The 14,882-nt window shown below is 34.1% G+C and overlaps 1 protein-coding gene across 1 annotated transcript in view; it reads left to right on the top strand.

The window, feature by feature from the left end:
- The window catches only part of LOC149926778 (uncharacterized), a 41,356-nt gene extending 26,876 nt beyond the window's left edge, over positions 1-14,480 (top strand). The window contains exons 5-7 of the mRNA XM_090159603.1: positions 5,235-5,363; positions 5,425-5,523; positions 14,448-14,480. Of these exons, the coding sequence (XP_090015729.1) occupies positions 5,235-5,363; positions 5,425-5,523; positions 14,448-14,459 (240 nt within the window). The 3' untranslated portion in view covers positions 14,460-14,480. The remainder of the gene's footprint in view (positions 1-5,234; positions 5,364-5,424; positions 5,524-14,447) is intronic.
- The last annotated feature ends 402 nt before the right edge of the window (positions 14,481-14,882 follow it).

Genomic DNA, 14,882 nt, shown 5'->3' with positions numbered 1-14,882 from the left:
ATTAAAATTTTCTTAAATTAATCTCTATTTCAAATTAAAATAGGTTTTTTTATTTTAACAAATAAAATTAAAATTTCATTAAATTCATTTTCATTTTTATTGGTAATTAAATGTAAATAAAATGCCATTCAATTGATTTTTATTTTTCCAGGAACATTTTAAGTACACTTCCAAAAACCACATCTGTAGAACACTTTAGGTGCTCTTAAATTGGGAATTTAAGAGCACCATACACTTTCAGAACATATTAGGTTCACTTTAATAGCACACTTTTAGATCATAAGAACATTTTTAGTTCATATAATGTAAACGTTTTAAGAACGTTGAAAAGTGCTAAGAACATGATTAGAGCACTTTTAGGACACTTTGTATGTGTTCTTCAAACATTCCGGAAGTGTATGTGATCTTAAATCGATACCGTTTTAGGTGATCTAAATGTGTTTTTATTGTGTTCTTTAAATGTACCTCAAATTTGCAGTGTACAATTCCAATTGGAATGGATCTTTACATTCCAAAACGTAACCTAGGTAACAGATCAAAATTCAAGACAAACAAACCCTCCTATCCCGATTGGTTTTCAAGCGATCTACTTAAGGCATTGAAGCGAAAAAAGTATCTTCACCGGAAATACAAAAGATTACCGACACTCGAGTACTGGACTGCGTACAGTGAGCACCGATCTGTGACAAAACGCTTAATTTTAAGAGACAAAACAGTCTATCTGTCAACTGTCGCTAATTCAATCAAATCAAACTCTAAATCGTTTTGGTCATTTATAAATAAACAAAGAAAACCTACCAATCATTCAATCAATCTTGTATGTGACAACAAAATTTTAACGGACAACGCCTCAATAGCAAATGAATTTAAAAAAGTATTTTCGTCCATCGCTGTCGATGACTCCGATCCGTCATCCGTTCCAGTTTTAGAGAACTTTTTGCCCAATGAATTTTTCGCCTTTACTATCTTGGAAGCAGATGTTATTCGCGCAATTAAAAAATTAAAACCTACGACAACCTGTTTTGATAACATACCAAACTTTATTCTAAAGGGCTGTTTAGAAACATCATTAATTCCTTTAACTCATTTGTTTAACTTGTCAATTAGAACGGGCATTTTTCCACAAAATTTTAAGTCTGCAGTGATTTCTCCAATTTTTAAAAAGGGATTTAGGGGCGATCCCGCCAACTATCGGCCGGTCTCAGTACTCTGATCACTAGCCATGGTGTTTGAATATATCATGCAAGAGTACTTATATAATTGGTTAAAGGTAGATCGGTTGAAACAATCCTGCTATCCTTTGTAAATTCCGTTGAGCCTATTATTGCTAATCGAGGTCAAGTCTGCACGATATATATTGATTTATCAAAAGCATTTGATCGAGTTTCTCATCTACGTCTCCTTCGAAAGTTATCAGCCTATGGGTTATCCGGTACCGTTCTTGACTGGTGTTGTGACTATCTCAAAGAACGCCACAACCATATTAAGTGTAATGGAGTCATATCGAAAGACTCATTTCCGGTAATTTGCGGGGTTCCGCAGGGCTCCTCCCTCGGACCATTGTTATTTAATATATATATATATATATATCCGACATTCCCTCCGTAGTCAAGAACTCTAAACTCTTACAACTAGCTGATGATCATAAGCTAATGAAAAATATCCGTTCACCATCAGATTGCATCGCTCTTCAAAACGACATTGACAACTTAAATTCTTGGTTTAACGCTAACAACTTGCCAATAAATGAAGGCAAAACCGTGTCGTAAATTACACCCGTAAAACAAATAAAATTCTATACAACTATAAAATAAATTCTAAAATGTTAAACCGTGACAATTTAACGAAAGATTTAGGTTTTTACTTCGACAGCAAACTTTATTATTCGAATCATATTCAACAAGTCATATTAAAATGTCAAAGGCATTTAGGTATTAGCTTTAAAATCTCCAAACAATTGCAGTCTAGCTCTTGTTTTTTAACCCGGTTTAACTCTTTCGTAATGTCCTCCATCTTATACTGCTCCATAATATATAGCAATACATGTAGCTCGAATATTTTAAAAACCTTCTCTATCTTTATAAAAACTGCTTTTTAAACATTGCAAAACATAATACTATAGACTCCATAATAAGTTGTCTAATAACAAGTTGGCAAGCCAAAATATACCTCTCCTCGGAAGAGTTTTTAATTTTCCGTGGTTTTGCGGTAGAACGTTCACATGTCGTGCAAGAGGGCTCGGGTTCGAATCCCGGCCGATTAAAAAATTATACTACACCCAATGACAAAAAGAGGGTGCTTTTGGAAAAACCTTTTCCCTGATTCTAAGAAACTGGGTACGCAGTGATTACCCTTTGCCCCGAAAATGCGAACGCGTTCGCAGGCCTGACAGACAGACAGACCCACCCACCCACAGACAGACAGACAGACAGACAGACACGGTGGTTGAATAACCCCTCCTAGGGTACAAAGTTCCCTCGGAGAGGTAAAAAATGATATAACATTTTTGCACCGATTGATAACTGTTGTACACATATTTCAAGGAAAAGAAATTTATTTTATTTCACTACAAACACACCTCCTGCTTTAAAACGAATGATGTCAAACTTTAATAACTATAGTGCTGAAAATGACTTATTTTGCAAAAACTTCCTTTCTTCAAATTCTGTAAAAATTACAAATATCCAGTAGCTAAATTTTTATAACAATTCATACTTCTTAAAGAGGTTTTTATTTTATTTTAACTTAAGTTTTTTTTTGTATATAAATATTTTTTTCAACGATAACTCTATCCTATGTCATAAATTTTATATTAAAATAATACTAGGAAGTTGTTTGAAATTGCTTAATTTATCGTAACGAAGGTAATTCATACCAATTTCGACACTGTATTTCAACCCGCATGACTTGTGTTCGCCAACTGGTTGGTGCTTTTGCACTGTTTTGGTGAACAATAAACTCTATTCTATTCTATTCTATTCTATATATATAATGCGAACGGTAATACTCCCTTTATGCAAAGTCAACCTAGTATTGGGAATCGACGGTTTACACATACTTTGCATCAGCTTTGCCGCACTACGTCATTCGGCGAAACAGGTCGCTTCGCTTTTTGAAGCCGTGAAATATTCCTAACTATATTTGAACGCGTTGTCTAGGTTGACGTGCATTTCACGAATTTGTATAAACTTTTAGGAAATGAATGAAATATTTTTAAAAGAATATGCTATTTAAAACAGAAATATTTGAAATAGAGAAAACCTTTTTTAGCTTGCTTAACTTGTCAGTTTTTCGAGTTGTGTTTTCTCGGTGAAAAATTTCTTTTTTGTTTTCGAGCCAACGATGTTTCTACGTTTTCGATGACGCTCTACACGTCTAATTGTCAATTTTCATGTAACCCCTAGCGTTGACAAATTAAATTTTCCAAAAACGTGAAAAGGTTTTACGATTTCAATGAAATTTCGCTACCGAGTGTCTCCCGGTATGGATAACGTACGCTAAATTTTTCACATTCTAGAGAACATAGTTTGTTTAAAAAATAAACACCCTGAAAAATTAATTATAAACACAGCTTAGTGGCAATATTAACTATAATTATGTTTTAAATAAGTGGTAATTACTTATTAAAAACACTAAAAGCAGAACAGCATTGCGCATTAAAGTAATGTTAAAAGTGTTTTTATAAATGTCTAGTTGTAAAATGCGTTGCTTCCGCCAGCAAATTAAAGATGCTATCGTTAAATCTCTAACAGTGTAGAGAACTTAAAAACCGACCGAAAAATTTCCAAGTATTAGTTGTAGGTGTTAAGTGGAGACGACGAGGTAATTAACATTTAAACACAATTTAATATTTTTAACTTACAGTTATAAATTTAACAACTTGCTCTTTGGGATTTCTTACCTTTTCTGGAGAGGTGAGGAAGTTTGGACCTTTTGGGTCCCGCGCTAAAATTGCAACTTGTGAGAAGCCTAAAGAATACTTTCTCGGGGCTCTCTTTCGCGCGAATTTCACCTTTTCGGTTACAAAGCTATGGAAAGTTTTAAGGTTTTCGTTTTGAGGGGCAGAAATTCCGCAAGCTCCGAGCGTCACTGAGTCGAGCTGCACGGCCATTTATGGACCGTTATAAGGGATTACCGGGATTATTGGTTTTCTTGGGTCGGAACAAATTTACAGATTTTATTTTACTACATTTACGGTTTACAGAAATCTAATATGAAAAATATAGGTTACAAATAGGTTTTTATTAATTAAACAATATTATAAATTACAAGTTATATTTAAGTCACATTTAATTATTATGATAATAAAATAATTGGGTACAAGACCCTTGGGATACTATAAAATATTCAACAAACAGGGTTGGTGTTTTTAAACACTGCTTTAATTTAATTTGAATCTATTTCTCGTTTTTGTTTAATCGTGCCAATCAACTAATAATTTCGGTAATTGTTTAAGAAAACTCAAAAAACTCCAATAAAATAACAAAAATAATTTTTTTAAACGAAGTAAATATTTGAAATTAATTTCAAGAAATATTTACAAAAAAGTGATCGAAAACTTTACCGTCTGTAACTACAGACGCATGTGCCGTTGTAAGAACTGCGTTCATTGTGTTCTCCAACATTTCTTGTGAGGTTTCATGAAATGCATTTCTAATTCTTTATCGTAAAATTAAAGATTCGATATTTAATTTTTAAATTAAATATTAATTCAATTTCAAGTTATTTCTCAAGGTCATTTTTGAATGTCCTTGAAAATGTGCTGGTACGCACTTTTCTAATTGAAACCTGGTTTCTAAATCTAATGGATCGCTAGAAAATATTTTTACGACCTTGAACCGCGTTTTCAAGGTCATCCGATTTTTAAAAAAATTAAAAACTCCCACCATGATGAGTTTGTCTAGCAAATTTCAATAATGTAACACGACTGGTTTTCGAGTAATTAGCGCTTTCTTGCAATTTTCCCTTTTAATACCTTAATAATTTTCTCGACTGCTTATTGGTCAAATCCGATCGGGACAAAGCTATTTAGACCTAAACCGTGACAGGGAGTACTTTTCTATTTGGAACTATCTGCTTACGGTTCTCGAGATAATTTTTGGATGACCTTGAAGACATGGTTCAAGGTCATCGACATTTCCATATATGTGTTCCCCCTACACACTATGATACGTAACGCACTGTTGGAAAATTTTATTAAAGATTTCATCGCTATAAAATAATTTTTCTATCAGGTGATTAAAGCTCTAGATGAATGTGCCAATGAGAATAATATCACTATTGCTCAAAATAATCAAGAAGCAAGTGGGCTAGAACGTGTTTGCTTAGCTATCAACAAGGGTGGCGACGGATTCAAAAAAGCGGTTAGTTCAATTTAAGTAGTGAAATTAGTAATATGTATATTAACGCAGCTGTTCTCTGTAGTTCAAGGCATTGGAATGTTTTATGAAAAGGGTCAAAAATAGTGAAAAAAGTTCACAAGAAGTTACCGATGCACTTAAAAAATTGCAGACGGCTCTAAAAGTAGGATTATATTTTATATAACACTAAGTGCACTTTCAATCGACCCACAGCAATTTTGATTAATTTAAATTTTCTTGGCCGATAGTGGTTTTAGATGAACTTGGTAATTATAGTACATAATATGTTGTTTTGACAGATGTGTGTGTATATATATATATATATATATATATATATATATATATATATATATATATATATATATATATATATATATATATTTATATTGGCCACAGAATTGAAACCCGTGGCGCGAGACAATTCAAAATAACACTTATTAACGTATTACTAAGCCGAAAAGATATAGCACTCGGTGTAGTGACAAAGCTGATGAAAGAGCAATAAGCACATTTGATTGACTTTACTTTTTTGAATGTTTTGTTGTGAAACTGCATACGCAATATCTTTAACCATTCTACAGCGCGTAATATTGATATATTAGAAATTAAATAAGGGTTATGATTGCTTATTGCTACTTAAGCCACGTTCACACATATCCTCGGAAACGTTAAACCTCGTTTCAATATCGCGGTGGCTCATAGCGTTTGGAAAGCTATTGGTTTACGAGTTCGATTTGCAGTGAGTTTAGGCGAATATTGGGCAAATATAGTATAGTTTTACAATTAGGAGTTCGTCTGCTCACTCATTTGAGTAACGTTTTTGAAATTAACAAGATGACCAGCTTTCCAAAATATATCTCTCCTCGGAAGAGTTTGCCCTTAGGCGTATTAACTTGTGGACACGGCACTCAACGATATTTTGCTATATTCAAAGCGTCCACCTAAAAGCTTGAACCCGGTCCTATCCTGAGGAGTGTTTTTATTATAAAGCCATAACATTTGTTAATTTTTTTAATAGACAAAATTTTAAATATCTAATATCAATAGGACAAAAAAAAACAACTTTGGACCAAAAATGTTATTAAATTAACAAAGCAACAAAAATGCGAAGCAGAAAAAATTAACATTTATTATACGAAACGTAAAATTTATACGTGTGAAAAACTACTTTAAAGACAAAAAGTAACCCATTGTATTGTAGTTCTTAAACAATCTAACATATACGGAAAACAAAAGTTAATGCGAAAACGAAAACTAAGTGAAAGCACTAATAAAAACTGCGTGGGCTCACCACGACAGCCCAACATAGCTGGTAAAAATCAATGCAAATAAAAAATCGTAAACATTAATTATCTCCCACATTATCAACACATTCGCAAAACGAAATAAAACATAAAAATAACTAATAGAAAAATATATAATAATAACCCAACGAAGCAAAACTGTAATTCAAATACTTAGGAAGCCATAAAAAGTCAATACAAATACCCACGGTAATAAAAATTGTGATGGCAGAAATAACCAATAAAAAATCCTAAACATTAATTATCCCTCACATAATCAAACACTTTCGATATACGAAATAAAACATGAAAAATAACTAATAGAAAAACATATAATAATAACCCAACCAAGCAAAACCGTAATTCAAATACTAAGGAATCCATAAAAAGTCAATCCAAATACCCACGGTAATAAAAATTGTAATAGAAAAAACCAAAACACCTTACCCTTAACAATTCCCTAGAGGTCGGGGACGGTTAAATTGATTTGGGAAAAAAATTTAAACGAAGAAATTTACAGGTTAATATTTCGGAAAATGATTAAAGAACATGTATTATTCGTAAAATTTGAGCTTTTTATCGAAAAAACGTCTTTTTTCCGATTAATTTTACAAATTTATCAAAAAATTAATCGGATAATACAGAAATATAAATTACTTGATCAAAACGTTTTACGAATAATTTTGAGAGTTTTATCTATTGAGTAAAAGTTAAGCATCCGCGACCTCTACAATTCCAGGCTTAAAACGCACACAAAAAACCCTTAACTGCACAGTGAAGGCTAAACAATAGCGCATATCTCCAAATAAATAAAACCAACCTAACCACATTAATGAAAATGTATCACACATTTAAAGCCGATAATAAAACACGTAAAACAAATTACGAAGTTACGAGCAAAACGAAAAGGCATCAGAGCGCGATATATACAACTTCGAACTGTTTTCATAACTGACCCATTACACTTGAAAAGTCAATACTGATAGATAAAAAACTAATTATGTGGACCACCCAGGGTTTTTACCCTTTGACCCTCCTATCTCTGCTGGCTGCGTTAAAACAAGATTTGACCTTAATAATTTCATACGTAAATAAAAAACTGATCTTACAAAAAAGTCAAATTTATATACGCTTCCGATATAACCAAGGGCGTATTAATCATTAGGCACAGTAGGCACGTGCCTAGGGCACCACTTTTCTAGGGGCGCCAATATTCTGATATCGTTTTCCATTTTCTCAAACGTTTTGTTCAAAATTAGACGGACTAATGTAGTGAAACGAAGAAACTGTAAAACAGGTCACATTTAATCATTCTTCGGCGAATTTATTAAAAATATCGCTGAAATATCGTCACATTGGACGGACAGTAATCTTGTTGCACAATTATCCAAACGCAAAAAAATATGATAATGGTCCGATCCAAGGTTAAAGGCCTAGTTTCAGATAATTTCATCCCCCAGTGTGCACTACGTTTACATGCAGGCGGAAAGAACGATCTTAAGTAGAACGTTCTTCGCAAGAACGATCTAGCAGCATGTAAACAGGTTGGAACGATAGTTGGATCGTGATTGGCAAAAACGATAAAACGAGGTAGTCCAGCGCACTTAGAACGATCTAAGAAATACATGTAAACAGCTTGGATCGTTCTTGGAAAGAACTTCAGGGGATTTAGAGGTTTTTTTCCTCCTGCTTTCTATGATAAAATTAAAATGTGTAACAAAATAAATACAAATTATATTCTAAGCTCTATTCCACAACTAAACATTGAATAAATACTTAAAAGTATATTTGTATTTAGCTGGTTACTTACACCTTAGATTACTTTTAATTTATCTGTGTGACAATAAACAAGAATATTGTCTTGATTATTAAGCGGGGCTTGTTGCGCATACCAGCCCAGTAAGTGACAGAAATAATAACTCACGAATTAAAAGTACCGAACAGTAATCTATTGCTTAATCATGTCTACTTCGAATATTAAACAATACTGCCCATAAATTGAAAGGCCGTGATATTTATACAGAAAATAGGAAAATAAAAAATTAAGTTTAGATAACAATCATCTTACTCTGCGATTAAAAAACACATGACAAATAATAAAAACGTGTAGTTGCGAACAGGACTAGCTGATGATTATTTATTCTAATATTTTAATGTTAAAAATATTTTGTTAATTAGTCGTATTTCGAAAAATCCCAAATATAAATCTTAATTTATGAACACTTCAATTGTATATAAAAATAAAACTTAATATATAAAAATAACTTCAAATTTTTAATTTGAGCATTAAGGAATCGGTATTTTAAATTGAAACATTAATTATGTAAATATCACTTTTTATCCTTTCTTTCATCGGAAGTTTAAATAAAACTAAGTTATATTACATAAAACAAAATGTATTTTCCGATAATATCCCATAAAATCGTTTTAATAGATTTTAATTTATTCTAATAATCGTCATAAATAGAAATAGCTAAATAATTTAAATTAAGGTAAAAGTTTTATAGCTGTGGTTTAATCACTGCAATAATGATTTAAAAATGCATCGCTTAATTTTCCGATCATGATTTAATAATTAAATCACAACTTAACTTCTCACGGAAATAAAAGAAACGGGAAAAGATTATCAGCGCCTCCAGTAAATAGTATAAATCGAGAGGTTTTCCCCTGCTTTAGTATGATTCTTGGAACGATCTAGATAACGTGTAAACACTTGGTACCTCCGAAACCCCGCTTTCCCCCCTGCGGAGAAGCTAAGTCGTTTCAAGAAAGAACGTTCCAGTCAGCACATATAAACATAGTGATCTTTTTGCTTTTCCCTTCGCTATCCCCGTATTGATAGCGACGGTCACTTCGTAATTCGGACTTCGCGGTTCTCAAGGGCATTGTAACTGCTGACAATTTTGACAACGCTAACAATGCCGGACTTAATCCTTCCACATGGAGAGGTCGGGAGAGCGAGCTGACCCGTCGCTATCAATGGTGGGGTTTCGAGGGGGAAGTGAAAAGGATGTTTGAACGCTTTTTTGGCAAAGAGGGGTGAACCTAGGCCTTTAAGGTTCTCCGTTGAAGGGAAATCAAACTAGTAGATACTTAGTAGGCCTAAGTTATATTTTTTAAATGGTTTTTAATTTTCAAAACAAAACCTGAATTCAACAGCTAGTTTGGATTTGGGGCGATAAAATTTTATGTGCCTAGGAGCGCCGTCAGTGTTAATCCGCCCCTGGATATAACTGAATTTCTAATTTTAAATAAAGCGTAATAAGTGTTGGTGGTTCTGTGGTAGAACGGCCGCCTGTCATGCAGGTTGCTCGGGTTCGAATCTCGTCCGGCGCAAATTGATAATAGAATACGTAACATAATTACTCAAAAGTGTTGCAGAAATAACGTTTTCGCAATGAGACCTTGTTGCAAGGATATGACGTAATTGACGTCACTTACCAGTCGATGACGGTTTTATCGTCATCAAAACTAGTTCTGGCGGGGAGGGAAGGAAGTTAAAACCCGTTTTACGCGACGTTAGTCCGTATTTTCCTTGGTGGCTGTGAAACAAGGTCTCATTTAAATTTTAAATACAGATATGTTAAACAGAGGCACACTTATGAGTAATTATGTTACATATGATAATGGAAAAACGTATACCGTTTATATTTGTTGGAAACCCGGCCATTTGGATGTTAAGAAGTTTAACGTAACCCTGTTTTTTTTCCAAACGCCAAACCAAGCAGCAGAGAAATGCGGGCATTAAGGTTTGGGCTCGTGTGATAGGTAACAAGTTGACAAGTTAATCAGTTAAATATAAAACGAAGCAAATTTTGATGAAAGAAATATCTACAGAGGCTATTCGTAATTTTCTCGCTTACGAAATACTATAGCCACACCTTTAACGCTCATTTTATTTCAACACTTGCTCTTGATGAAGATTACGTAGAATAGCCATTTTCGACATCTGGTAGGGGACGACTCTCAGAACTTAAGTTGACGTTGTGACACATACCGCATGAAAAAGACCAATGCCGTCCAATTTCCAATATCATATATTGACTCGCAAACCCAGGAAACCAATGACTGTATTAGGAATCGTAGATATCCAAATATCCACACCAAATGTATTAACAAGAAGCAAAAACCTTACCATCAACAAAGCACAAAGAGCCACTTGACTAAACGCAAACCTTGATTATAAATAAAAGTTAAATGAACGCCTTCGCTGTATTGCAACTATATTTAAGACGATTAGAAAACCCGTAAATAAATAACAAAAAACTAACTAACCCTCTTATCTCTGCTGACTGCGCTAAAACAAGATTTCACCTTTAAAATTTCATACTTAAAAATGTAGACTTTAACAATTTCACAAAAATTAAAAAACAAAGTTCCATAAACAATATATACAGATATTGTATTAATCCGTTTAGTATAAAAACCCGCCTTATCACAATGGCTCCTTTACTTTAATATGTTTCCTAAGGAAGTCAATGGCTCGTTGGTGAACTATCCGCATTAGAGTAAATATCTTGCACGAGGCAGAACCGGGTTCGATTCCCGGCCGGCGCCAATTCATCGCAAATTGATACTAAGACGAATACCGTGAACAATTGGTGGAAACCCTGCCATTGGACGTTGAGAGGTTGCATAACACCCAAAGTCAATAAGAAGAAGTTGGAGATAAAACGCCCGTACTAACACAACAGACTCAACATCCACAACCATCATAACACAAATACAACAAATTCAACACCCACAACCGTCATAACACTAACACCACAAACTCAACATTCACAACCTACACATAAACATTACAATAACGAAATATCCAATCAGACTGAATTAAAACTGTCGCGACGGTGAGCGTTGACGAAAAAAATAACCAAACAAACCAAACCCAACCGCAAATCAATCCGTTAAGGTTCACCGTCACACGGTGGTTTTGCCTACCCTTCGAGAAACTGCGAACGCAGAAATTTCGAGAAACTGCGTACGCAATGATTAACCTTTGCAAGGATAATGCGAACGCGGTCGCAGGATAGACACACAGACACACAGACACGGTGATTGTATAACCCCTCCTAGGGGACTTTGTCCCCTCGGAGATGTAAGAAGGACTGTGTAAACAAATCGAGGTAGCCAGCTGAAAAAAGTAAACTCAAACCATAAATTAAAAGTCCCTGCTGCTTGGTGTAGCGCTTGTTGCAGCCTACTTCCAGGGGCTAGTAGACCACACTTCGAAGCTCTTTAAAGCTCTTTTAACTCATCCTATGAAAATGGGGAAAACAGGCATACTTCTCAACTCACCCCCAACAACTCCTTAAAATGTTTGCATAACCTTTTGAAATACATTGTATTTAGATAAGATTTTTCAAAGCACTGTAGTGTGAACGACCATGTAAGGAATATATAAACGTTCGCCAAAAGCGAGATTTTGCTTATGAGTACTATGGAACGCCGTTTCGGCCCAAATTAAGCAAATCTTGTTGTTCATATTGTTCCATGTATCTCGAAACATAATATTTACCACGTAACTATGTAGCGTGACGTTCACTTCGTAGCGTGACATTTACTTCGTAACGTGATGTTTACTTCGTAGCGTGACATTTACTTCGTAGCGTGACATTTACTTCGTAGCGTGACTTTCACTTCGTAGCGTGACTTTCACTTCGTAGCGTGACTTTCACTTCGTAGCGTGACGTTTACTTCGTAGCGTGACGTTTACTTCGTAGCGTGACGTTTACTTCGTAGCGTGACGTTTAATTACTTCGTAGCGTGACGTTTAATTACTTCGTAGCGTGACGTTTACTGCGTAGCGTGACGTTACCATTTTTGAAATTAATATAAATAAGCATACCGATGTAGAACATTTCCATGTTAAATATTTCATGATTCTGATTTTAACATCAAACATGCAATTATTTTAACAAGGACTATACAAACAGTTACTTGCGGGTCCTGGCTCTTGGAAATATTACTTCTTGGCGATTTCTTGGGAGGATGATTTATTAAAGCATCTATACGAGGGGTACGTTCAGTAACAGTCAACGGAAAAAAACCCGATGGATTTATATTTTACACCGATGAGCTTTTTCGTCATAATGACGTCGTAAGTTGCTGAACGCTTTTATTCAGTCATAGATGTTTTTTTAAAATGACGTTGAATTTGAAGTAGTTTTACGTCAGTAAATTACAGTAATGACGTCAGTTTTCGGAAAAAAATGGCTCTTGAAGCCGATGACTTCCGTGAGTAATCGATGACCATCGTGACGTTAAAACCGGAAAGGCGAAAAAGCGTACAGTAGGAAATCGATGTCAGAGATTACTTATCGGTGAGTCCGATGAGCGCTTCTGAACGTACCCGAGGACTTCAAAACGCAAAATGCTTATGCTCTGTAATTTTGAAACTGTTGCCATGACAACGTCATCTTTTCGTATACAAAAATTGTAGTCACGCGGTGGAAGTGACGTCATGTTCGTTGAAACCTTACTTCATTAGATAAAATAATTTTTGCACTCTTCACCGCTTTAAAACGTTCTTTTTAAAATGTATTTCGCATTGGCACGCGAGAGCGCTTTGTTTTATGATAGTCTATGGGTAGATGCACGTTTCCTGTAAGCACTTCGTCTATAAAACGCAATAAAAAGTTGCTAGATGACTTGGGCCTCGGGTGTTGCCTCACGTTTTAGCTAGATCAGCTGGTTAATGATAGCAAAGTATATATATGAAATGAGTACAGGAAATGGTTCATACTGAACAGTTTGATCCTAAATTTAATTTAAGCAAGGGGTTTATGTTGCCAGTTCTTAATAATAGACCAAGAGGTAAACGAAATTAATATATCGCCTTAGCGAACTTGTTTCTTTAACACTGATACGCAATTTACTTGGTTAGTGCATTTTTCTTTTAAATTGTGTCGTTTTTGACTGTGACCATCTGGTGACAGACGCTGTATGTATATATCAGACCACAATTGATTGCCACCCGTAAACTGCGTTTTGGTTCTAAAATAATGCATCGAAGTTTTAACCAGGTGTACAAGACCAATGTACAAAAATGATCCTATGTTTTACTGTTTTCCTTTTTCGAGGTACATAGTACCCGCCACCATATAAACAACAGGATTTGCTTAATTTTGGCTGAAACGGTGTTCCATAGTTTACCGTAATTATAATAAGATAAAGCGCATATGATTTTAAACCACTTCATACATTTTTAATCATTGTGCTATTTTAATGATTTTCGGTTTCTCCGTCTGAAATTTGTGAACCCTTTACTGATATTTCGTAATTGAATTTTAACACAATGAATATTGTACGTGTTTTTCTTCTCAAACTTTGGAGATAATCAATATTACAATTTATACGCAAAAATAAAAATCGGCAAAAATTATGGTGCTGCCGCTCGAAACTTTAGTAACTCTGCTTAAAAGTAGTAGGGCAGATGAATTTTAAATCGTTAATTTATACACCAGCAAATTTGCACTTGACTTTACTATGCTACAATAGACACTTTCCGAATCTGCAAGAGACAGGAAGAACGCTCTCTAGGAAAGGAGCATTTTGTAGAAGTCTGAAAAACCACAAAGCGGTTAAAACAATCAATTCCTTGTACTTTTTCTTTAGCCACTTAAACACATTTTATAAAATCATAAATTGCCCAATGAAAAGGATTTATTGCTCAGAAAAGAGAGCTTTTACATAATATCTATCAAGAAAAGTTTCATATAAATACCAGTTATATGTGTTATATTTCTAAAAGTGTGTTGATCATTTTACAAAACAAATAATGCATATTTTTTTAACTTTTTAACAGATCTGCGTATGAAAGGAATAATAAAGAAAAGACATATTATTAATATGTATTTACTTGAAGTTTAAATTAAAAAGTAAAACAAAGTTGAAACAATTTATTTTTGTAACGTATTTGCTCTATTTCCAAGTGTGTCTTTTAGTAAAAAGATTTTATTACGTAAACCTGCAAGTGAATCGACTATGTCGACGCGTTCTATATCTGTTCTGCTTTTCTTATTTCAGTCTTGTTTAAGACTTTTTAACAGATCTGCGTATGAAAGGAATAATAAAGAAAAGACATATTATTAATATGTATTTACTTGAAGTTTAAATTAAAAAGTGAAACAAAGTTTAAACAATTTATTTTTGTAACGTATTTGCTCTATTTCCAAGTGTGTCTTTTAGTAAAAAGATATTCTTACATAAGCCTGCTAGTGAATCGACGCAAAAGTCTCGA

Source organism: Leiobunum rupestre, chromosome 9 (genome assembly GCF_980474605.1).
Source record: "Leiobunum rupestre chromosome 9, qqLeiRupe1.1.hap1, whole genome shotgun sequence".
Classification (NCBI taxonomy): domain Eukaryota; kingdom Metazoa; phylum Arthropoda; class Arachnida; order Opiliones; family Sclerosomatidae; genus Leiobunum; species Leiobunum rupestre.
Note: the sequence above shows the minus strand (reverse complement) of the source record. Positions and strands in the feature narration are given on the sequence as shown.